Source organism: Salminus brasiliensis, chromosome 16 (assembly GCF_030463535.1).
Source record: "Salminus brasiliensis chromosome 16, fSalBra1.hap2, whole genome shotgun sequence".
Lineage (NCBI taxonomy): Eukaryota > Metazoa > Chordata > Actinopteri > Characiformes > Bryconidae > Salminus > Salminus brasiliensis.
Genome location: NC_132893.1, coordinates 17,957,728 through 17,983,957, shown reverse-complemented (window position 1 = coordinate 17,983,957; position 26,230 = coordinate 17,957,728). Strand labels below are relative to the sequence as shown.

General features: G+C 41.0%; 1 protein-coding gene across 2 annotated transcripts; it reads right to left on the bottom strand.

The window, feature by feature from the left end:
* Positions 1–4,276: 4,276 nt before the first annotated feature.
* On the bottom strand, positions 4,277–26,109 carry ypel2a (yippee-like 2a). Of its 2 annotated transcripts, none has more exons than XM_072658627.1 (5): positions 25,960–26,109; positions 13,656–13,894; positions 10,679–10,722; positions 10,423–10,531; positions 4,277–6,127 (listed from the first exon to the last, which is right to left on the bottom strand). In XM_072658627.1, exons 2-5 carry the CDS (start codon positions 13,761–13,763, stop codon positions 6,038–6,040), a joined length of 351 nt encoding a protein of 116 aa, XP_072514728.1. In that variant the 5' UTR covers positions 13,764–13,894; positions 25,960–26,109; the 3' UTR covers positions 4,277–6,037. The 2 variants fall into 2 exon arrangements, with proteins under 2 accessions (XP_072514728.1, XP_072514729.1); XM_072658628.1 differs by having other exon boundaries at positions 13,656–13,874.
* Between the last annotated feature and the right edge of the window lie 121 nt (positions 26,110–26,230).

Here is a 26,230-nt window from a genome sequence, read left to right as displayed (position 1 = left end):
TGTGTTTAAACAAAAACAGGTGGGAAAATTGGCTCTAGGTATTTTGGAATTAATGAAAGTCCATTCTCATCACTTTTAATTATTTAAATAAATGAATTGCTATGTCATTGTTTTCTATTTATTCTAATGAATTATTCTTATGAATTAATTATTCTTAAGATACTGTGATTTTGAGATGCTTTCTCTTTATTGTGAGGTCATTTTGATGCAAAATCCCTGAGGTATGTTTACAGGAGAAGGATCCTTCCTAACTTTTAATTGAAGTGACTGTAATATATATATTATATTACATTATATATATAGTATATACGTATATACAAATGTTGGAGGAAAGTGAGCCCTTTGGAAGTACCTGGATTTCTGCATTGATTACTTATATAATCAGGTCTGACTACAAACACAATTTAACCAAAGTAACACTCACAGCTGTATTGTTCATGACTTTAATTGAGCACATGGAGTAGACATCCACAGTGCAGGCTAGAAAAAGTAAGTGAAGCTTTGTGGTAATGCTGATTAGGCCAAAAGTGTTTCAGTTAAGAAGATAAGAATGGAAATGTTGGTTTAATATGTGAGTTGTCCACTAAATAAAGGCACACAAAGCCTGGTTCCCAAATCTGTTGTCGTGTGCGAACCATGCCTTCGATGTGATCAATGCTTAGAAGATTTCTTATGGCATGTTCTAAAGACGCATTAAGGAAAGGCCTACAAAAGCATTGCTAAAGACTTGGGTGTTAGACAGATTGTCTGTAAATGGAGGACTGTTGCTACTCTAGGAATGGGCATACTGTTCAGATCACTCCAAGAGCACAACTGGCAGTCCTGAAAAAGGCGGGAAAGAACCCAAGGGGGAACAACAAATGACCTACAGAAGAGTAGCTCTCTCCAGGGGCACCATATGGGGTGATGTTAGGACAATTCTAAGGGCATGTGACTGACTGGGGCCCGAAAGACTGAATTAATTAGGTATTTTTGGCAGAATTTTAGGTTATGTAACACAGGTTATGGCATATTTATTTGTTGTGTTTTTTAACATGTTAAATTTAATAAATAAATTTAAAAAATCAAGATTTAAAGATATGTGTAAAATTTTATTTTCACACAGAAAGTCAACAAAGATGTCTGAATCTGAATGGGGTGCCAAAACCTTTGCATACGAGTGTACAAGGATTGTAGAGTTCTCCATTTAGACTGCGTTTGTACACAGGCCAGAATAATCCCGCTCTTTCTCATAATCACATACACACACACATGTTGGTGGGGGGTGGTGTGCCTGCTCATACACACACACGGTCTGCAGATTGCGATGCAGGCACTGGGTGAATGAATCTGTATAATCTGAAACCAATGCAGAGATTACAGAGGCTTTAATCCAGAAAAAAATACAATGCCAAGTATGTGATTTCTGTCCACTTTCGACTGCATGTACGCGAGGAAGCCGAAAGCGTTGGGGAATCTCATGTTTTAGAGACTCGTAAAGGCTTTACCGGAACCATTCTGGGATATTTATGATTAAAAGTGCAGCCACTGACCCATATTTATCAGTATTAGTGCTGATCTGGAGTCAGGTCTCGCCTTTTATATAACACTGAATAGGGTCAAGTGTTCTCATCCTATGGTTTTCATTTATACAGTCCATACTTGATTGGGGCTTCTTTATCACCAATCACTGCATTACTGTGGTGTGGCATGGAGAAGGTCAGCTTGTGGCACTGCTGAGATGGTATTGAAGCCCAGGTTGCTTTGAAAGTGGTGCTACTCATCTTTCTCTTTATCTGGGTTTGGGTCCAGAGAACTGGCTGGCCAATCAAGCACTGTAATATCATGGTCAGCAAACTATTATGTTATGTTGGGGATAGTCCTGGTAGACTATCCCATTCTTTGGACATGATAAAACACAGTGGACCAACACCAGCAGAAGACTTGGCACCCCATCTCAGACTGCGGAATTTCACAATGAACTTCAGACACCTGGGATTCTGTCCCTCTCCACTCTTCCTCTTCCTCTTGTACCTTGATTTTCAAATGAAATGCAAAATTTTCTTCCATCTGAAAAGTGGACATCAGACCACTGTCCAGTCCAGTTCTTTTTCTCCTTAGCCCAGGTCAGACGTCTTCTGACGTTGTATCTGGTTCAGGAGTGTCTTGATATTAGGAATGAAGCAGCCCCTTTTTTGGAGACGTCTGACACCAGCATCAGTCCAAGTTCTTAAAGCGACCATTCTTGACAATCTTCTCAAGGCTGCAGTCATTCGCCACTTGTGCACCTTTTCCTAACACATTTCTTTCCCTTCCAGACAACTTTCCATTGATATGCTCTGACACAGCACTCTGGGAACAGCCAGCCATTTCTTCAATGACCTTCGATGATCATCTTCAAGACAACTGTCAGGGTGACTAGACAGAGATACATACACAACAGACATGGTGGAGTTGCTTAGTAATCTGAAATACACTTGCTGAGGTGCTGTGGGACAGTGTATGACACTGGTATACTCATTTTGGGTGAGCGTTATACTGTTTTTGTCTGTTTTGTGAAAACAGGTAATTGTGTGAGTTACCAAAACCATCACTGTAAAGTGCACAAAAGAGTAAAATCATCAATTGTATAAAATGTGATGCAGATCTATGCTGTTTTCCTTTGCTTGGAAAAGCTCCCTCTCCCCTTCCCTGCCTGGGACGGGCGTCTATATTATTTTTAGAAACTGCGGTTTTGGCTGGCAAGAAGCTTAGCGTATATCATGTGGCTGAGTGCTGCTACAGGCAACTGTCCTACAACTGGAGAGAGAGAGAGAGAGAGAGAGAGAGAGAGAGACAGAGTAGTAGACGGAGACGAGGAAACAGAGTGAAGTAGAGAAAAAATACAATAAATTAAATGAATTAAATTATGTAACTTCCACATAACTTTTAATGTCATGATTGATTATATTTTTCAGCTAGGCCCAATCCGAGACCTGATTCCCTGATGCCTCTTACTCAGTTTAACAGAACACAAGTTCACCACAGTTGGGATGGAAATTTGCTACTTGTAAGATGTAAAGCATTTAAAGGCTTTCAAAACACAGCTCTAAGCACTCGATTCAGCTCTAAGTGTTGGAAAGTGAATGAAAGAATAGTAGACTGGTATCAGCTCTGCCAGGAAAAAAGCAATATTAGTCATTCACATGGTCGCCTCTGGCATTGTGGTTAGGAGAGCCTGCCTACCATCTGCTTCTGTAAACAGTGTTGCCTGGTTCCAGTGCCCCCACTCGTTCCACAAACACACACACACCCACACACGCCACCCTCGTACTGACAGAAAGGTCTCCACCTCGACCATAACAGAGCAAGGCCTTAAGGACTATCTGTGCTGTGCTTTGTTTCACAATTTGAATGCAGCTTTTTGTTCTGCAAGCTTAACACAGACCTTAATAGTTATAAACCTTTTATGGCTTTTATAGATAGACATTTTAAGATTTTGTACAAATAACAGAGCCCTAAATTCTGAGACTGCATTGAAAACCTGTGATATTGTTTATTAAAACCTAGTATTTAAAGTATTTAAGGTAAATATTCAAACTGAAGCAATTCTATGACAAATTGGAGGGGGTCTGGTGTCTTTTGAGTCTTATCACTTTCCCTGAAGCTCATGCTCAGATGAATCTCAGGTGGATTTGATCTACTGTTCAGACACTTCTGGACAAACTTGTGTAGTCCATGCCGTTTGAGAGAATGTTATCATTAACATACTCTGAAATTCTGTTTAAAATAAGCAAGCAACACCACTGCATTTTTGAGTCTATATAACACTTATATATGCCTTTAATGACATCTGACATAATCCTACATGATCATATGCATAATTAAGGCTTACTCCAACAAGCGTCAGTTGTCATAAAGGCTGCTTTGGTCAGTTTAAGGGAAGGAGTTCCACCTCAGCAAGTGTCACCACAAGTGATGCTTATTGGAACAAGCCTTTATCTACAAGTTTATACAAAACCGTGGCGCACTTAGACTAGTGAATAGGGCAGAATAAACACCCAGGCAGTGGTCAGCCACCTCAGCGCCTGGGAGCAATTGGTAATTAGGCGCTTTGCTCAAGACCTCCTCCGCTTTGAACGTTGAGGGAGGTGTAAGCACTGTTCCATCACTCCTCTCACCATCCATTTTCCTGCCGGTCTAGGGGATCGAACTGGCATCCCACTTCTCTAACCTTTTAGGCCCCAGTTGCACCATGTCCTGAAAGTCAGCATTTATGTTTTTCAACAGTTACAGAAAACACAAGAGCACACAGGCACATTCTTAACATGAGCTTTATTGATATCAGATTCAAACATCCTGATTCAATCGCCGATATAGTTCCCTGTTTAAGAAAAGACGCTAAAGTAATCGTTTTCAAAGAGTAAAAAAGTTGGAATTATAACAGCCCCCACAGCGGGATCAGCGCACAGACAATACAACATCATGTACTAAAAGAATCAATAATTAATAATAACCAAATAATAAATATACACTGAACGTGCTAATACATAATCAAGTGATGCGTACGCTCAAAGCGGCTACTTTAAAGTAAAGCGACTTTGATTGACACGGAAAATCGGAAAAAACAACAATAACCCTATAAATAAATGTAGGACTCTACACAAAGCAAAAATGCAACTGAAGCTGGACATAGAAATCACAGTTTGGTCAGTGTAGTGTTCAAAAGTCTTTGGTAGTGCTGAGGGGTTTCCTGCCTGAATCCCGGCTTGGTTGCCTCATTCAGTTGATCACGTTTCTGTGACATAAATAAATCTCTGATATCTTGGTGCGGGATTCTATTGTAATAGTATCGATTTCATGCGGAGGTCTGATCTGAAATCAGAGGACATCACAGGCTGTGGAAAAGCCTCAGTCTACAGTGATTAGAAATGATTAGAAATCTTTCTGCTGTGTGATTCCCACCATTTCTCTCTACTCATAAAAAAACAAGCTACCTATTGACGTGACACCTGTATTACACAGCTGCCCAGGAGCTGTTTCTGATGTAAGCAAGTTTTGAGTCTGCATTTTTAAATACAGGGAAATGCTTGAAATGTATGTTCTGTTTTAATCGACCACATGCTACAGATGCAGCATGCAGCAGTGTTCCTTTAAAATAGACTACATTAACAGAGGACACACCATCGCTCACCAGCACTAGTCAGAGAACCACAATAACAGAGGGGAAAGTGAACCTGTCACAACGTCTAACTTGACTGACCCACATGTGTAACAATCACTAGACACATTCCCAAAAATAGACAGCACACTCTGGAAGGAACGACAGAAAACAATGATCCTCATCAAAGGTCCCTACTACAGAACACAGTCAGGATTTGAACCACTGCAGTTTGCACAGGGTCTACGTCCCCCAGACCAACCGAGAAATCAATTCCAAGGTCAATAAATACATTTATAAATAAATCATGTGCAAACAGTGAGAAAAAAAATTTATTAAAAGAAAACCAATGGCGATTCTTTTGATGGACAAGCCGGCAGCTTTAGGTGGGGCACTCTGTCTTGGGGAGAAAGCCCATAATCACTCATGTGTACTGTGATGCACTAAGTATATTTGTCGTTCACCTGTTCTCCATGGGTCCAGCCATTGGGGAAACCTGCGAGCGGGTCCAAAGGGGGGTCTGTCGGAGCCTTGGCCAGTCTGTCAGTCAGTTATGAGAGCATGAATGATGCTATTTGACCACAAGTATTTGATTTGCTCATAAATGCACAAACATGGTGCTGAACAGATTGAACAGAGTGAACAGCCCGATTCTGTTACAGTGCAAACTCTTGACGTCACGTTGACGATTACACGCACGCTCTCGCACTCGCACGCTCAAACACTCACTCGTACAGAGACAAGAGAGACAGCAATTGATGCTATAAATCTCACATCCTCGAGGGCCTAGCTGAGTGTGTGTAGGTGTGTCAGGTCGGGTGGGTTTTTCCAGCGAAAAGCTATTGGCAGATGCAGAAGTTCAAATTCATATGCCGCACGTCCCTTTCCAGCAGACTCTCCACAGCAGCACGCGGCGCGTCAGTCCCAGCCGTTGTCCTTGATCATGTGGGCCAGCTCGATGATGAACTTGCCCTCCTTGTACTTCTGACTGCTCTCAAAGGCATGCTCCTAATGAGAGAAAGGGAGAGGGAAAGGGTCATGATGAGATCTGGAAGAATGATGTCACAAGCCAACTTTGCAGATCCAAAAATACCGGACAGCTGCTAGACCCCTCGGTTGTATACTTGTCAATTAAACACATCACCTTCCAACAGCATTGGTGTGGTATTTTATAACTGTCATGTCAAAGCCTTTTGAAAATGCCAGCTTCTCTTCCATACTGTCTGAACAAACTCCCATAAAGTTGCCATTTCAGAAATATAAAGTTAAGTTGTGGCACCAGTTTTACACACACTGATCAAGTGCATGTGTATTGGGATATGCATAAGTACTCAATAAGCAGGGTCAGTATCCAAATCCAACAATAAATACATCAGTATTTATGTATTTATTTATGTGTCACAGAATTGTCAGCAACCTGCCACATACAAGTGTTTCGTATGTAAAAAACAAGTGAGGAGAGCAGCTTAAAACACTGAGCTTAACTACAACTGAAAGATCTCAGGCCATTAGGCCACATACAAGTATTTGAAGGGGGTGAAGATGGTGTTTCTTCTGGTGGTCGTTCTTCCATTTCGGAATAAACTAACAGAGCTCTAGCGTTAGTGTCCTCACTGCAGCAGCAGAGTGTAAGGAAGAATGGCAGCATGCACGCTCACGGCTCGATCGCTTGTTCTGCTCAATGTTGAGGCGGTTTCATCAAACCCAGTCACAGCCATCTAGCGCTCTGGTGTGGTGATAATGTGGGTTTAAAATGATTCGTACCATTTTTATAACTGTAATGAGTAACGATGCAGTAAAAGTATTAAACTCATCCAAAATATAGAGTGAAATAAAAGTGAAGGTAGGAGAAAAACATAATACTCCAGCAGATACAGATTTGATACAGATTCAGCATTTAATACTTAAGTACAGTAGTGAAGTAGTTCTACTTTGTTACTATACACCCCGGTGTAATGCTAATTAGACTCCCAAATTGTGCACTTTGTAGTGTGTGAGAGTATTGCCCCCCAAGGGAGATGAATGTAAAATAAGGAAATATCACATAAAAGATGAAAAAAGATTTTTTTAATATGGTATCTTTCACTCACTGGAACTGGCTGTTTTGTAAGTATTAGATACAAGCTGTACTGGGCTAGGATAGTAACCTTAGCTGAGGTAGCCTGGCCTTAGCATTTGTTTGCTTACAAAAAGCTGCCTTTCTCTATGCGGTGCATCTAATTTGCGACGGGCTTTGCGCTACATAGCGAGTTCATTTTCTTTTCAACTGTGAAATCTATCTAAATTAGCCTTAGCTAATCTATCTAATCTATCTAAATTAGCCTTATCTTTCTATTTGTCTCTTCTCCATGTGGTTCTTATTTCTCTCTCCCGCTTGCCGGTTGCGTAGAGATAGGAAGACAGACTTGTCATGTCTCTGTCGTGTCGTCCGTCATTTTATATTAAAAGAGTTGTGTAATTATCACATTTCATACAATTCTGAAATATATATATATATATATATATATATATATATATATATACACATGAAGGAATTCCGTCCGTTTAGCCGCCCCAGCACTGTTTTTCAGTTGCCTTATAGTAAACGCTCTGCTGAGAAAGCTCTGAAATGAATTCCTTCATCCTTCCTAAATACAATAACTCATTTTCCTCTGCTCACTGTCAGCTAGGAGAATATGGAAACGTGATGTGAGGCTGTTTTGAAATTATTAAATTATAAAACACTCAAATACATTTACATTTATGGCATTCAGCAGAAGCTCTTATCCAAAGCGACTTACCAAAGTGTCTCACTGTCCACTCTGAAAATATCCCAAGTAGTTGTTAACAGGCAAGAGTACAAAGACATCTCTAAGCGTATATACTGCCGAAACCAAACAGTCAATTCGCAGACCTCAAGACAAGGAACACATAATACTCGACAGCTATATGCACCAGTACATACACCAACCTATATCTGCCATGATAAGCCTTTATTAACTGCTTAAATTGTAGCATTTAAAAGCAACAGCTAGCCTTTCAACTTTCAACCGCTATCTTGGTTCCAGGACAGAGAAAAGTCTAGATGCTCATCTTAAAGGATGTCAGGTCAAGCTGAGCTGTTCTTAAAGTATAAAGGCTTCTTGGTGTAGACAGGAATTTAACCGTTGCCAACAGGTAAGGAGGGACTGGTCCATTTTTGGCTTTGTAGGCCAGCATCCAGGTTTTAAATCCGATCTGATGCGGGCATCTAAAGCAAGCCAGTGGACGTCTTAATGGTGCTCAGTTTATCCAATCTCTCGGTACGCAACATAAACATATCAACTTCAGGAATGGTTCTTGGTGTTAAAATGAAGCCATGGCTACATGCTGGCCATCTCTGAATGTCATGGTGTTATTCGTCGGTAGCTGACTGCAGCAGGTCAACACCTTTCATATAGTGACAATGACAGAGAATCAGGCTTTAAGAGGCTATTAATATCTCCACACAAATGGCAAACACATAAACTTCTCCATCTATCTGACCTCAGCTCACAGCAGTTAAGCTTGCAGACGGCCTGCTCGCTCCCTGAGCCAAACAGGGCAGGACAGTAGCAGATCAGCCTCGTTCTGACACCCACAACACAACGTGAAGGGCTGCTCACTTGATGCCATTTGACATGCTTGTACTTCAACAACTGGCCAACGAACAGAGCTGAATGTTTGTGTGGATTTGTGTATACAGCAGGTTCTGAGCTTCAGTTCTGAAACTTGGCCAAATAGCTACCAAGTCATGGATGGCTACTGTTTTTATATCGGCAATGTTTCATCAAATTCATCCTTAGATTCAGTATGATTCAGTGGAGCCTTGATGCATTTTCCCATACAGTTAATCTAAAGAGCGCCTGAAAATGTACATTACATTATTATGTTTAGTATTTTTTTATATTTTTATGCACTGGCTGAATTAATATTAATATCATCTTCAAGTTAATAGCTTTCAATATTGAGGTAAAAGTCCTGCTTGTTATATTTGTATTATACTTAATGTCAATATAGTCAGTATTATATTCATTTTTATTTTATTCTTTAACTAAATTTAACCACATCCCCACCCTCCCTAGCGTCACCTTCCCTAGGCGCACTGTTCCTAGCCCCACCCTATCTAGCATGACTCTCCTTAGCCCCTTCCTTATTTCAACACCACACAGACAGGAAGAATAGAAGCAATAGAAGAAAAAGTGTTTTAGGGTCCCTTTAAATTATCCAATATTGGTCCAACTGTACCCCAAGTCCTTGAGTTAAAGTGTATAGAAAGGGCCTGTTTACACCTGGTATTAACATGCATTTGTGGTGATCGGATCATGTTCGGATTTCACTTGTCCACATAACAAGCCAGGTGTAATTTTACTGAAAAGGCATTGTGATCAGATTACGCTCAGATCACTCAAGCCACATTCAGAGGTGGACTGTGGATCTGGGCTTCTCTCTCTCCCTTCTGTCCTCTGTACCTTCCTCTCTTACTCGCTTTCGCTGTGCGTGTGCACTCTCACGCTTGTCCTTACCACTAAATAACAGCAGTATTACTACAGAGTTTGTTCCCTTGCAGTTTAAACAGTCTGTCGCATTTTCTAATTTTTATTTTTTCTAATTTAATGACAAGTGTAAACAGAATCCTGTCAAAATAGATCCAGATACTGATCAGATACCAGGCGCAAACAGCATGTAAACAGGAGCTTTAAAGAGCTTTAAAAGAGAGACACACTAGACCAGAAGCTCTGCAGCACTGGGTAAAGCCAAAAAAACAATAAAATAGGTCACATAGGTCAACTCTTACTTGGTTGGCACATCCATCCATCCAAACAAGAAAAAATGTTCTAGTTAGATATTTTTGACAAACTATCCTTTTAATGTCTTGAGATTTGTTGACGCGGGCTCCATCTCCAACTGTTACAGACATGCTTAAATGTGATGAAACAACACAAATGCTGCCCAAGGAAAAGATAAACGCTGTGTTTAGGCAAACAAGAGATAATGGAAGATTGCTAGGATGACTCAGGACATTGAGACCTGCAGCTCTTCAGTGTTTGTTGACACAAACCTAATGTTAATACACTATACAATGAACCTGAGTGAATTGTGGTACTACTTGTACACCGGCAATGCATTTACCACCAATAAAAAAAAACATTGCTTGATCTGGAGGTGTGGTGAATCAATGCAGATCTCTCAATGCATTAGATTTGACGAGCCACGTTTCAACAAACAACAACAAACGTGTGTGCTTCGGAAACGCTAGATGCTAAATGTGTGTCTGTGGAGCTGGTGCATTATCTGCCACTCACATATTTCCAGCCCAACGTGGTTTTGCAATTTTCACAGTAGATGTCGGCCACAGCATGAAGACCTGTCAGCAGCACTCTCTCCTCTGCCGGCCCACAGCCAACATTCACCCTGTGAGAGAAAGAGAGATGGTAGGGAGTGGATGAACAGATAGGGCCGACACAAACAATAAATCATGTCAAGAGGGCGATTAGATTGTTTGAGCGGTGCAAATACTCTAATTGCATTCGAATGCGAGTCATAAAAAATGAGACTTACACAGAGTTGAATAGGTACGCTCTGCCTTGACTCCCTTGAAAAGACTGCAAAGACGAAAAAAAACCCACTGATTTGTTGGCTGGGACAGGGTTTGTCTAGTCTGCAGGCACTGCACAATAAAGTCAATAACAAAAGTGGAAGCAAATGACCTCAAACACATTGTAAAATAATATTTGAGAACATTAAAATGGTGCTTTGTCAGTTGCGTAAATATGCATGCGCTAAATGAATGAAAAACAAACGTCCCCTTTATGGCTCCATTGAAAGCTTGGGCAGATGGGGTTTCCCAGGGAGGATGTAGACTAAAGGCAAGCTGGTGATTATGGTGGCCACGAAAGCTGCCTGGCCATATGGGCCCGGATCAACAGATCCCTGGGGTGGCTCTTTATTGGCTGGGCTCAGCTGAGCGTTGTCCCAGGGAGCCAGGAGCTATTCTATAAAACACGTATTGTATCCTGCAGCACCTGCAAACGGACAGAACGCCTCAGGCCAGGAGACACACAGTCATAGCTGTCAGTGGTGCAGCGTAGAGAGAGTACAAGCACCACATATCTCATTTGTAAGCTCTGTAACTAGGGTTGCACAATATGGATAAATAATAAAAGAGATTAATATTTGTTTTATACAAGCAATTACTTCTATTACTTGTACTTCTTCTACTAATACTTTTTAAAATAAATACTATACCATACTTATTCAAAATTTTCTTCACTCCAATTTCACTTGATTTCACTATTTGCAATAAAACGAGCAGTTGGTCAGGTTTATTAATCTCTGGCGATATAAGGATATTGTGTGTCATGATAATAAAATGTATCACAATACGTTAAAATGTTGTTATATTGCACACCTCTTGTAAATCTTTGGCTGTACAACAAGGCGAAACAGCTCATTTGAGTATTTTCTACACTATAGTACACATTTCCTTCATTATATCTACAGTATTAGAAGTTCCATGCCTGAGGATCAGCATATACACTTTTTCTAGGCTTTTTATGGGCACATGGTTGTCTGCATGTTGCTACTATGATCAAGAATCGCTGGTTTAAATCCTGAGTCGTGCTGCTTGCCATCAGCAACCAGAGTCAGAAAGAGCACAATTGGCCTAGCTCTACCAGGTGTGGGTTGATGGCACTTCGCTCCCACATCACTCTCAGTGTGATGTTGGTCACCACAGGCTGTCTGTAATGAAACCTGCAGTCGATCAGTGTTCTTTAAGCTTAGAAAAGCATATTGTGTATCACAATACCAAATCAATACCAAAAATATCACCATATTGCTCAGCCCTAAAAAAGAGGTGGTGCATGGTTTCATGTGCTAGTCTTTACCCTCTTAGTGCTGGGGGCATTACTAGTGATAGGGGGAGTTCACGTGAATGAGGATTGGGTAGTGGGTCTTCCAAATTAGGTAGAAAGAAAAAAAAATAAAATAAAATGTAACATTATAATTAATTAGCTATAACTAATATTAGGGGTTCTTGCAATTTGAAAATTGAGCTTTTTCAAAATCATTTTCAGCATAAAAACATTGAATCATTTAGCCCTATGTGTCAAAATGCAGTCCTATATGCTAACAGTTGCAACAGTTGTTTACAGGTTCTCTGTCCTTTTTATCATATATGATGTTTAAATGTTCTAGATGTTTTGACAATAATCATGCAAACATATTGTGATGTAATTTATAACAACAATAAAGCGTGTGTGATGATGTCAACTAATTGCCTTTGTTAAAAATTGATGTAACTAGTTTAAACATTGGCCTGATAATTTGTTGAATCACTTGAACACCCTGATCTGTGACAAAACACTGAAAGAAGCTCATGTGTAATATCTGATGTTTGAATTATTAAGAAAGGCTTTGTTGCAGTCTTTAGCAATACTGTGATAATGCAATAAACTCTATACTGTGCAACCCAACCACAAATCTTGCATGAAGTAAAAGCAAAATATAAATATGAATACAAACTAAAATACAATCTGCAGTACTGATACTGAGGCTGTTTGGTTCTGTTGTGTGGTTATCTCTGAGTAACACCTCTGATACACATCAGTGGCTGATTACTGTTGTTTCAGCTCACAAAAATCTGAACGACTCTCCGCTTCCCTGATCCCTGCATGTGTGTCACAAACGTCAGAGACAACCAGTGTGCCATACTGACCCACATTCTGCTCGCCACCCACACGATCAGATGAGCAGACCCAAGCAGACGTGCCAACAGTCACACACACACACACATACACGCACACATGTGATATCAGACAGACATATGCAGATGATTCTAAGGGATCAGCTCAACCTACATACAGTGAATCGGTCTGGGACTACAGGATATTACAAGTGATTTTCAAAACGCAATGTTTTGAAAGACGCAAACCTGGACATGCAAGCATTAAACTGCCCAAAGGGAACAACTAGGCCACACAAACAAGGCCCCGGTGCAGCCAATACCCAAATAGCAGGCGTATGTATGAAAATTACAACAGCATTTGTTGGAACCATGTATGATCTAACAGTAATAGTAAGGAACAGTTTATGAGTAAATCTGACTTACCCAATTGCCCCTTTACCCCACATATTGTGGCGCCAGTGTCTCTGTCTGGCCTCACCATGTGCTCACAAGCACATGGCTCTGTTTGTGTTTGTCATTCCTAGCTCCGCCTATTCGTAAGTGTTCCCACCTGTGCCTCCTCTCTAGCCACGCCCCCTTGTTAGTCCCAGGTGTTCCTCATTTGTCCTTGTTATGAGTACCCCTTTGTTTGTCCTACCCTTTCTCTCTAAAATGTCTTCAGTTCTATGTGTTTAGTTATATTACCTCCGTCTCTTAATATTGTTTAAATAAAGATCAAATGCCCATGTCCAAATATGTTAAAAAAGAAAGGTTTTCATGGGGTGTCCTAACTTTTTCACATGACTTTATGTAAATGATGAGAAAACATGATTCTAAACGGAGACAAGTTAAATGGGCTGTGCTGCCGACCTTGGAGATGAGCTCGTCGTGGTTGGCCAGGTGGGCCCGGCAGTGAATGCAGCTGTATGTCCGGTGGCAGTTGGGCAGGTAGGCCTGGAAGGTTTTGGAGCGCGTCATGGTGGTAGTTGCAGGGGAGACCGCACGGGAGCGCAGGAGGAAGGGCCGGTCAGCCCAGGACTGCTCGCAGTGGAAACAGTGGAGCACGCAGGTGAGGGCCGTGGTGGAGCTCTAAGGAGGAGTAAACACACCTGTGAGGACCAGAAACACAGACTGTTAATAAAGGACGTGTCCCCGGGGCAGTGGAATGAGCTAATAACAGGGACTCTTATAGATAAATTATCACCATACTTGCGTAAACATCACCAAACTGTGTCAATAAAGACAAAGCTACTTATAACTATGAACAGGATGAAAACTTAAAGGATTTTCCAATCAAATTACTGTAATAAGTTGTGTAGTCCCTGTAGAAAAGTACTGCCTATAGAATAGGACTCTGGAGCCGATAAGGAGTTGTTAAAATCAGAAGAGGTGCACGATACGTCTATCAGAGGGTTTCTGCGATTGTTTCATTTGTAACTGAGGAGTACAAAGTAACAGCCACACGCTCACATTTTACAAGCCCAAGTCTCAAATACTGTCATGGCACTAAAACTGATACATCAAGTTTACATGTTCCACTGTAAAACAGTTCCAGACTCTAAACTGCTTGATTATCACTGTAGGTGGTAAACAATGTCTGTTTCTGGAGCTGTAAGGACACCACAGGATGCCATGTTACAGCACAGTGGTGCAATGCACTGGAAACATAGACTTTGGTTTAAAATAGCCCATATCTGATCCATTCAAATTTGCTTCAAACAGCCATGATCCAGATCAACATATGTAACAACTGTAAACATGCATAATTGGTGGTAAAGATGTATAAAGCAGGGATGGGCAGTAGTGGGATGGGAGCTGCACTTTTCTGGGCGCCCTGGCTACCTAGGGATGCTGCTTCAGCGGCAGTAGGGCTGGGCGATATGGTAAAAATACTACATCACAATATTTAAAGATATTTTCACGATACACAATATACAATGGGGGCTGGAGTCCAGCACAGTTTGCTGATGTCATAGCTCTAATAGACCAGGAAATTAATAGGTGATTTGATTTAGGTGCTTCTGAGCAGTGAAAGTGTGCAGGTATCCGGACCAGAATGGCCCACCCTCGCTCTAAGGGAATATTTTCTGTTTTGAAAGACAAGGAAATCCTCTTCTGATTATGTATCTTCCAGGGGAAGGGAACCACAAGCAATTTGAAAGAATTTTTAGAGTCAGGCCAATAGCCTAGAAAGCCCTATGACCTCTTTCAATGGTAACGGCCTTCAAATTGATGATAAGAGCATGGATGGACTACGGCAACTGCAGAAAGACTGTCTCTGGAAAGAGAATTGAATCCAGGCCTTTTCGTGTGTGGTGTTATTCAGTACAGTAGCCAATTATTCTGGTTTTAGATTTGGCCTCTTAATATTATTCACATTCAGGTACACTGATTGCACCATTTAACAACCAAGGTAAGAGCTAGACTAATGATAACTAGCACCAGAGTTGTATATATTATCACCAGGATTAGCACATACTAGGTATTAAAGCATACTGTGCATTAAGAAACAATAATAAATAACGTATTAAATCTAATATATGTTGTCAGTAGAGCTGTGTTCAAAATATCTATTCGACAGTATACATCACGGATGCGCTTGTGGCAACGTATGTAAATACTGGGTGGACGGCTTTATAAGGTATAATCATTAATAAATAAAGTCTTAACCTTATTTTTAGGTAAACACTGACAACAATATGTTGGGCAAAGGTTCATCAAACTGGACAGTTGAAGGTGAGTGGTGAGAAACATAGTAGATAGTAAGGTCAAAATTTGACACCAACAGCTTGAATCCATGCATCCAACCTGCCTTCAGTCAACAGTCCAGGCTGGTGGAGGTGGTGTAGGGCTGCGGGGAATGTTTTCTTGGAAGACTCTGGGTCAGTTAATACCTATTAATCGTCACTTGATTGCCTTAGCCTATCTAAGTATTGTTGCTGACCATGTTCATCCCTTAAGGGCCACAATGACGATGTGCCATGTCTTCTCAACGCATGAGTGGATTCAGTCTGGTTTCATTAATATGACAATAAATTTGTTGCGGTGTGCTGCACCTGTATTCTGACACTTGGATTGTGATATGCATTGTATTATGAAACTGATGCCAATACCCAGCCCAACTGGTCTGTGTTTATAAGGTACTGCTGATACCTTTACTCAGAAAAGCTTACCGTAATGTGTCATTATTATGATGTGACCACCTTTAGTATATATGAAAAACAGCCTAATTCTCTTCAAAAGACAAAAAAAACCCATACAACAACTATAATACAGCGAAAATGCAGCTGATTCGACCACACACAAGCAGAGCGAGCAAGAAGGAACAAGGAACCCCTGCCCTTTTATAAACAAACACAGACACTCGCTAACACACAAAAGCAAAGTCTGAGTGTCAGGTCTTGTGCTTATGCTGGAGCAGAAACAGTGGGTGGCATTGAGGCAGGCTGTACAGAATGCAGCATGGTGTGAGAGAAGCAGAGGCAGTGAGAGATATAGAAAGAAGGACGTGAGAGACATGAGGGCGGTGATAAAATTAATATAGTGAAGACAGACAACAAGCCGTGGCAGACGTGGAGACAGAGGGACAGGCAACACGCTGTGACAGACATGGGGGCAGTGGGACAGGCTGGTATAAACACTGTCTTGTATAGAGGGAGCTGGAGTTCAGCCAGTAATATGGGGTACGGCATGAGACAAGCAGTCCAGAGCAGACACACACACACACACAATTGCATCTTCATGCTGACAGTGCTGTAGACTTCACAATATGTATATTAAAATGTGAAATTTCATTTACACACAGGTTTTGAAACAGCATGTGCTGTAGGGCCGTGAATTCGGAGTAGATTGCATATTCAAATATGAAAGAATGACTGAATGAAGGGATATTCACTCAATATTAACTTAATAATATGACAAATGTGTACGGGTGATAGTGGGATTAAAAAATCACACAAAACACAAAAAAGTTTACAATTTGTTTATCACATCTTTCAAAGTAGCTCCCCCTAGCACTAGCAATGCTCCCAACACTAGCAGGGTAAGGTCTTAATACATGCCTCTTTAACATTAACTGATTTGAGTATTTTTACATCTACATCTACTGATCTCTACTGGTGCAACGAAGAAACCATATTCAGTGAGTGGCAGTTGTGGGCAGTTGTGGCCAGACTGGTTCGGGCTGGGCAGAAAAGCATCTCAGAATGCGTTACACGTCACCCCTTGACGCAGATGGGCTAAAGACCACATCGAGTTTCACTTCAATCAGCCAAGAACAGAAGGCTGAGGCTGCAGAAGGGAAAGGCTCATAAAACTGGACAGCTGAGGACTGCTGAGAAACACAGGCAGTAGGGTCAGAATGTGGCACCAACAGCTTGAATCCATGGATCCAACCTGCCTTTATTCAACAGTCCAGGCTGGTGGAGGTGGTGTAATTGTGTTTTCTGGGTCAGTTAATACCAATCAATCATCATTAAAAGGCCTCAGGCTCTTCATGACCACAGTTTACCCTCTAATGGCTTCTTGCAGCATAATAATGCACCACATCACAAAGCACAGGTTTCATTAATATGACAATACCTTTATTGTTCCTCCAGTCAACAGGATCTGAATGCAGTAGAAAACTTTTGAGATATGGTTGAACAAGTCACGAACAACGGCATGGCCCAGGGGTTGTGAGGCTGAAGACCTGGCACTTTTGGTCAGAGCTACAGATCTACACAACCACCATCATCCCTTCAGCTGAAAAGGCCAGGCAGAATGCTGCAGGACACGTGAACTTTCTTGGATTCCAAAATATCTCTGTCTAAAGTCTCACAAAGAAAACATGCCAGTGTCCCGACGTGAGTCAGCACTATCAGCACAGCGCTGCTGACGTCGTTAAATCGATCAGAGTACAATACAGGCTGGACTAAACATAGACGCTGTTAGAGCTGCGACAAGACATGACATCACCTCAACACGGTTACTATGGAAAAAAAGAGCTTTGCCTCATTTGACTTGAATTTGGCCTCGGCTCAGAACAGAACCACAGAGGCTTCATGAGAAAGCAAGCATTAATATGTTCCAGACGGCAATGTGGGTATTCACTGATTTGGGCAAGCAGCTGCCTAAAATAGGGCTCTTGAGCATAATTAGCCATCATTGTGTCCATTTGCTCCTTAAGAGCTCGGCTAATTGATACAGCTGTATGCTCTCATGAGATCAGGAGCATATTCAAATTGTGTTTTTTTGGGGGGGGGGTTTTGTTGTTTTTAGACGCAGGGTGTGCTTGCTTTGTGCTCTGCTCCAACAATGGTGCCGCCGTGGGTGGAAATTGAATGGTAAAACACTTTGAGGACCCATGCTGGGGGTGTACTAGGGGGGCAAAAGTCAATGTATGGCAGACAGGAAAAGATATATAGCAGTAGCAAATGTAATCAGGAGATCAGCAGGGACATAAACGTCTCAGAACTCCCTCAGTCTGTCTCTGTATAAGATTTAAAAAAGCACTGACCTTATCCTCCTTTTCTAAAAGGCAATGGTAGATAGAACACAGTTTTGTGAAAAAGTTTTCAAAAGTTTCATATATTTGAACCTATGGACAACATATGATCTTCATTTAAACAGTATTAAAAGATGGTGGTAATACGACAATCCTTAAAACTGAAGAAATGACATTTTTAAAATCATTAAAACTGAAAAAATAATAGAAATGCATTTTGCTTGCTGGTAATAGCTGGTATTTCCCATGGTATTACTGTAATAACATCTGTTAGAGGTTTCCTATACTGATCTACCAGTCCCTGGCAACAACTGGGAGAATGTTTTTCCTACTCCTTCATGCAGTTTTTAGACAGATGGTCAACCATTTTCCTCAGGCTCCCTCTGATACAATAAAGACTTCCTAGTGGATTCTATGTTGGAGAGCTCTCCAGACCCTACTGCAGAAAAGCAGCCAAAGCCACAGTATGTCCATCTCCTCCTGATATGGGTTCTTGTGCTTAAATGCTGCATCTGTTACTGTGTTCAAACAATTCAACTTTGGATTCATTGGTCACATTGCTCCAGATGTCCTGGTCTTGGTCTAGAGGCTCTCTGGAAAACGCCAGTCTTGCTCTGATGGTTTTTTGACAGCAATGGTTTCCTCCATTTCCACCAACTTCAATGAAAATCAAACGTATTTGGTCTATTTCTGACGGTAGATGCTGAGCTAGAGCTACCTGTAGATCCCGTGATGACATTTTAGGATTATTGGAGACTGTCTTTACAGATTTTGTGGTCTGCTAGGACGGCCTGACCTGGCCATGTTGGCAGTTGGTGCACTGAACGGCTGATTTCTAAGTGTTCTGAGGTCTTTTTAAGCCTCTTCTCAGACTCAACTGCATCTACAACCTTTTTCTGTAGGCCTCAGAAAGCCCTTTGGATCTCACCATGGTGATGGTCAACAAACAAGAGCAAACCAGCATCCAAACCTCCTCCAAAATCCCCTCTAATGAGGTTCTAATCATCATGTATTTTCATGTATTACATTTTACAAATGATTTTGATGATTAAATGCTTATAATAAATCCTAATCTGGATGAATCATCTACCATTTTCAATGCAATTGAATATTAAGATGCACTATCATCACTATTATGTTGATAAGTCAGAATGTGTTCTCCCTGTGTTTGTGCAGGTTTCCTCTGGGTATTCCGGTCTCCTCCCACTCCCCTAAAACACTCATGGTTGGTGAACTAGCCATGCTAAATAGCCCTAGGTGTAAGTGGATGGCTGTGTGGTACCCTGCAAAGAAGAAGAAGTGGATTAAAAGATAGATGGATGGCCGGACAACTACAAGAGGCACTTTTAATAAACACCTGGATTCTTTCAATCCAGTTTTTGGTCCCCCGCTACGATCTGAGTCTTGCCTTGCCTTGCTGTTTTTTTGCCTTACCAATTTCATTGTGTATAATGTCTTATAATCTCATTAGTCAGAGGTCCTTGATGATTTGGATACCAGTTACCAGTAAAATGCAGAAATAGAATCACGTATATTGATATGTGTGTAACAGCAAACACTCTAAACTTATGGCCTTTGTTGTGAAACTGCTAGCCAGTGGCAACTTGGGAGTAAAAGGTTCCACATGGTATAGGTGGCAAGTTGCTTGTGGTAAACGGCACAAATCAGTGGTGGCTAGAGCTCCAGGCTATTGATGACAGGGTTGTGGGTTCGATACCTGGGCTTGGCAAGCTGCCACTGTTGGGCCCTTGTGCAAGACTCTTCACCCTTGTGTATGTGTGTGTTTACTACCACAGATGGGTAAAGGACACATATTGCTGTACATAATAGTAGAGATGCACCGCTCCGATATTAGGATCGGATATCGGCCCCGATCTCGTCAGCTGGATCAGGCATTGGATAATTAGGCCCATCCATGGAACCGATCCTTTTACTTTAATTGGTTGGTGTGAGACTGCACTACATTTTTAGATGTTTGCCATTTTTGATGACCAAGTTACTTATTTATTCTCATATATAGCTGCTAGTTTTAATTTTGAATTGCACTAAAAATTTGAAAATAAGATTGATTACTCTTTGTGTGTTTGACAAAGTGAAGCTACTTATTTTCAGTTTTGGCTGATACATTTTATGTATTTTAATATATTTTAAGAGGCTTGGCTCCTTTTCTTATTTAAAAATTTTATGTTGTGTCAAGGTCCTGCACAATTGTTTATTTTAGTGACAAAGAAATTGCAATTTAGTACATTTATAATCTATGTGTTAATTTGTAATTTTTTGTTTTACAAAATTAGTAATGTTAATAATGTCCTGATGCCTTAAGTCTCTCTTAAGGTATACGGTTTATTAATTTTACAATGGTATTGGATCAGTATCAGGTATCGACCGATATGCAGAGTTTATGTATCTGTATCGGTATCAGCACTGAAAAAGCCGGATCGGTGCATCCCTACATAGTACAGTGACAAATAGATGCACCTTTCCCTTTATCTGAAGAAATGCTGCCATCTCAAACAGTGTCAAAAACAAGCATCTTAGGTTCAAAAAAGACGAGAAAACATGAGAGATCACTGCTGTAGGTTTTGTCAGTTTATGAATGATGCTTCCACTACAGTGGCGTACAGGGAGCACAGAAAAAAAGAACCAAAGGATCAGAGGTGGATCGAGCCTAACATTAGATTGGGACATCCCTAATAAGCACTGAAGCTCCACTGAAGCCCATTGGCTTCGTCTGTGTGTTTTATGTTAACAGGTTTTCAGTTCAGTCTATACTAAGTACAAAGAAGCGTGTTGAAATTACTGTCTGTGGTAATCCACTGCATGCTACAGATGTGGTAGATGTGGTTATACTGATTATACATGTTAACAGTACCTGAAGGGAGGGGGGCTTCCCCCACTAGCACGCTGACCCTCCTCCGGCTCTTTTGTTGGAAGGCGGGACTTTTCCCATAAACAGACGCTATGTTTGCAGCTCAGCCAACTATGCACATGAACACGAATACGCACCTGTGTACCTGAACACACCACACATGTGACAAAGCACTTCACCATAAAATGTCATAACGCCACCTGCAGTACTGGAGCTTTCATGCATGGCAGCCAAAACGAAACCGTAGACAGTACACAAGCTTGTAAGCTCGCAAAGGTGGGTTTGACTTGCCGTCACCAAGGCCGTACGCTGAAACACAGTAATCGATGCAATTCATTCACATATCTGCATCCACTTTTTGTAACTGGCTTCCTTCTGTTTGGACATGAGAGGTTATGGAAGCTGTAATGCTGCTCATGCGGTAACAGGGCACCCAAACAGACAGCCAGGAGCATCTGCTGCACCTCGTCTATCCCCTTATCCGATTCATGTCATGCAGACCACAAAAAGCTCACCTAATACCGTCCCCTATTCTGCTGGCCTTTCAGAAACGCCGGCCTCCCGCAACCAGCCATGGGCATCAGATCAAAGGCTAGGCAGAGCTATTTACAGAGCAGGGGGATGCACTGACGTCAGGTTACAAAGAAGCACAAGCGGTTTGTACATCCAGCACTAAAATATCTGTGTAAAATCAATCTTTTTCGCCTGCCTCATTATACAATGTACTCTGTGTATATCAAAAATAACCTGGGCAAAAATTTATGGACATCTTAGCATCATCAAGTTCTCTCATTTTCAGACTCATGTTGTGTCAACCCAAGTCAGCAGAGCATCATATCTGCAAAATCTGACCTTCTGACCTCGGAAAGTCATGACTTGGGCTGTACTCCACTGTATAATGTGCGTGTATCTGTGAAACGTCAGACACGTAATGATGGACGAACACAACAGAGTTGAAGGAACGGAAAGAGTCAGTCAGAAACCACGGGACAGATCCAGGTCCCAGTGGTGTATAGGCACTCTACTGTACTGCATGTAGGCCAGCGTTTGAGCCACCAGGCCAGCAGTGCAGATGGCCTGACCAGCCCAGCACCTCTGCATTCTCATCTGTCCCAGTAAAGCGGGGCTACAGCAGTTCAGAAATGCCATTAAGGCCACACATATGTGTGTATGTAGGTTGAGATTCAAGGCTGGTATCAGGTCCAGAATATTCACTGGAGCATGAAGAGACAGAAATGTCAGGATTTTCCAAAAAATCTCCTAATAAAAAGCACATGGCAGCTCTGCATTAAAGGAGACTACCAGCAATTTTACACAATGCCTGCATAACGTCATCGTTAAGATGTAAACAGAGTCATTCAGAGTGGTTTGATGTGAAATGTACCATACAGAGTCAGGATTGTTCATAGTGGTGGTGATAGAAACCAAATGTCTAGAAGGTTTCATGTAATAAAGGCTACCTTATATACATTTAGTGCGTAAACTGCTCATTTTAAATGCATGGCCTGAAGCCTGAGACATTGTTTTATATTACAATAAGTGTGAAATTTAGTAGTACTGGGCTTAAACCGCTTAAAATTCATCCTACCGTAATAATTCAATTATACAGCAAAAAGGTGCAGGATGAATGCAGCGCCACGGAATTTAAACGTATCACACTCTTAGCATTGTGTAGCTAGTGACAGTAGGCACACATGCAAAACGCCCCGGGCTGTTTTCACAGGCAGTGCTGTAGATCTTTGGGTGAGGTCGTCAACCTGTGTTCAATTCATAAACTTTCAGAAGATATGTTTAAATAAATTCAGTAATAACAGGTTTATCTACCTATTTATTATTTAGTTGTCTACTGCATGCTAAAAATTATTTGGTATCCACTATTTTGAATGTTAAATATGTGTATTATTAGTAAAGTAAGCCCCTGATAATCTATAAAGACAGGCCTGCTATTTCTAATAGGAGTCTATTCTTACAATATGGCAATTCATTGGTCAATTTTACAGTCAAAATTAATAATATGTAAACATATTTAAATACTGTGATATACATTTTTCGTCATACCTCCCAGCCCTACAATACAGCATATTTGTATTATTTTTTAAACACATACAAGGCACTGTAAGGAAAAAAAAAAGGTAGTCTGACAGTGTTTTTGCCCTCAGGAGTCATTTTGGATTGTAAATAAAATGGATATATTGCTGTTGTAGACATGGTGACCCCTGGTTCCTATCCCTCCACCCCCACCACAGTCAAGTCAAGTCAAGTCAAGTCAAGTCAAATTTATTTGTACAGCGCTTTTTACAACTGTTGTCGTCACAAAGCAGCTTTACATCATTAGTAATTAGTAAAAGACAGAAAAAAAGAAATAACGTAAGAAGACATGAAGGATCCTCAACCCTGTGAGCAAGCCAACGGCGACAGAGCTGGAGGAAGAAACCTTGGGAGGAACCAAGACAAGGGGAACCCATCCTCCTCTGGTCAGAACTATTTATAAATTATTGATAAAAGTTACCAAACCATCTATACTGTTGAACTGCTCTGATCATAATCATAATATACTAATGACAGTGTAGTATAACGTAATATAGTCATGGCAGTGATGGTCAGAATAATGATAGGTAATTTGCAAAGTTGCAAAGATGATAATTTCCCATTAAGCCATTCTGAATGATTTGTTTTCACATTTGAATTTGACACATTTTTACTGTACACAAAAGTGAGGAACACTTTATTCTATGTAATTCTGTTCTGAATGTTTACATGAACACAACATAAGTGAGATATGCTCTGCTTTCTTCAGTCGTCTACTTTTCTTCAGTCATACTTGCGTTATTAAAAGTTCATACCACGATCGATTCCTATTGGTATTGGTCAAACCCTTGCTGCACTTCAGGCCCAGAGTCTGCATTCTCCTATTAATGAGACAATGCATGCTGATAGTAGAGCTGGGCAATATGACGAAACTTTATCGTATCGTGAAAAGTTTTGTTATGGCAACACACAATAAGCTTTTCTAAGCATATTAAGGATACCATTAGTGCTTAATAAACACTGATCAGCTGCAGGTTTCATTACTAACAGTGTAATTAGACGGGTTTAATAAGATGAAGAGCAGCAGATGTTGAATATAAATCACTGTATTCAGTACGGGAGAGGATCTGAATAGCAGTTCCATATAAATATCGTGATACAGTATTTCTTACCACCCAGACTTGATCGCACACCTATCCGTGAGTTAATGAGCATTGACAAGCACAGACAGCAAACACTGATGAGAACAAATACATTAGTATGGCTTAAAGGTCTTCTTTCCCTTGTCTGGATACTAGTCTTAGTCATTTAGTCATTCATCAAAACGACTGTGAATTACTGTGATGTGAAGTCCGAGGTTGAGGTAAGCAATGTGACAATACTTGCGACAATGTGACAAATGTTGATATTGTCGTGGAGATCATTGGTGCTTAAAGCACACAGACCACCTGAATGTCTCATTACAAACAGCAAAACTCATCCTGTTCATCTGAACTTAGAGCAGCACAGTTTAAATTATTATTATTATTATTATGTGATATAACATTTTTGCCATATCACCCACCCCAAACCCATACCCTGAACTGCATGTTGAACCCTATAGAAGATCAGATACGGAATCAGATACATGCATAAACAATTGGGATACAATGGCTCCGAATTTCCATATCAGTGCATCCTTTTAACCCAAATCTAATCCAGTTTTAAGTATGAAATACTTATAAGCATGTCTTACATTCACACACCTACCGCAGACACAATGTAAAGGGTAATCCTGTTCTACTGGCATGTAAATGAGCTCTCCTGGCCACAGGCTAGCTACGTTACAAGCCCCAGGCTACATCTGCGAATAACAGGAGCCTGTCTTTCATTACATAGAGGATATTCATTTTCATTGTGAATGATTTATGAGGCTTCAAAGAAAACTAACAAAAGATGTTCAGGTAAGAACATCCTTTGTTCTATTTTTTCTGTGGTGTAAATGAAAAAAATAATTAACTAGTAATTGCTATTTGCTCATTTAACACTAGAAACACCTTTTTTCATAAGGGCCATAAGGGGCATTTTTCCCTCCATAGTTTTACTATAAAGAAATTTATTATTTTTATTTACACTTTTTTAGCTTATAGACAGCAGAGTCTGTGCAGAGTTGTGTTTTGGGTAAACATCCATATTAAGGTTATAAAAAAAACAACACTGCAGCGTTACATAAAGACACTCAATTTGGCCTTAACTGGGTAATGTGAAATATGAACGTGGTTTCTTACCATGAAACAGCCCCCGGAGCAAACACACACACACACACACACACACACACACACATATTAAACTAATAAACATCCACAGCAGCCAGCGCGGCTCACTGTAAACACACCGACCCTGTTCGCACATGTTCCTGCAGCCCACCAGTTTTTTTTTTATTTGTAACACAGAAGATGATATTTTAAAACTATTTGGACACCCATTTACATCAAATCTACTAATAATATCATCCAATGTCTCAGAAAAGCTGCTTCTGGCAACCAAAACACACACATTTGATCAACACACGAGGCTCAAGTTGTTTGTTTTTTTTTTTCCTTCAGGATTTTCCAGTCCACCTTAAATGCTGCAAACTCCAATATGAAGCCATTGGGGACCATGAGGGTAGCTGTGGTATGATTTAAGGTGGAACGGGGAATTGAACTCGAATGAAAAGCCAGTACACAGTGCCGCCAAACTTTGGGGCATCATGATGTTGTACTAAAAGCTAACCCGGGCGGTTATGAGGACTGCGGTCACACCGCGCTTACCTTTGAATGAAAAAGACCTTTCAGTCCTAACGTCTCCTCTCGTCCGCAAGTAGAAGCTCATGCGCAGCGCGTCTCTTCCATTGTGGCCCCGTAACTTTTCAACGCTCCGTCGTTTCTCCCGCACATCCAGAAACGCTCACTGTAAATACATACAACCCGGTGGCGCATCGGCCTTAACGCACCGCCTCCGCTCTGAATGACAGCCATGATAGCCAATCAATACGACGTGACGGCCTAGCAACAATGCGCTGATTGGCCAGCCGAGAGCGCA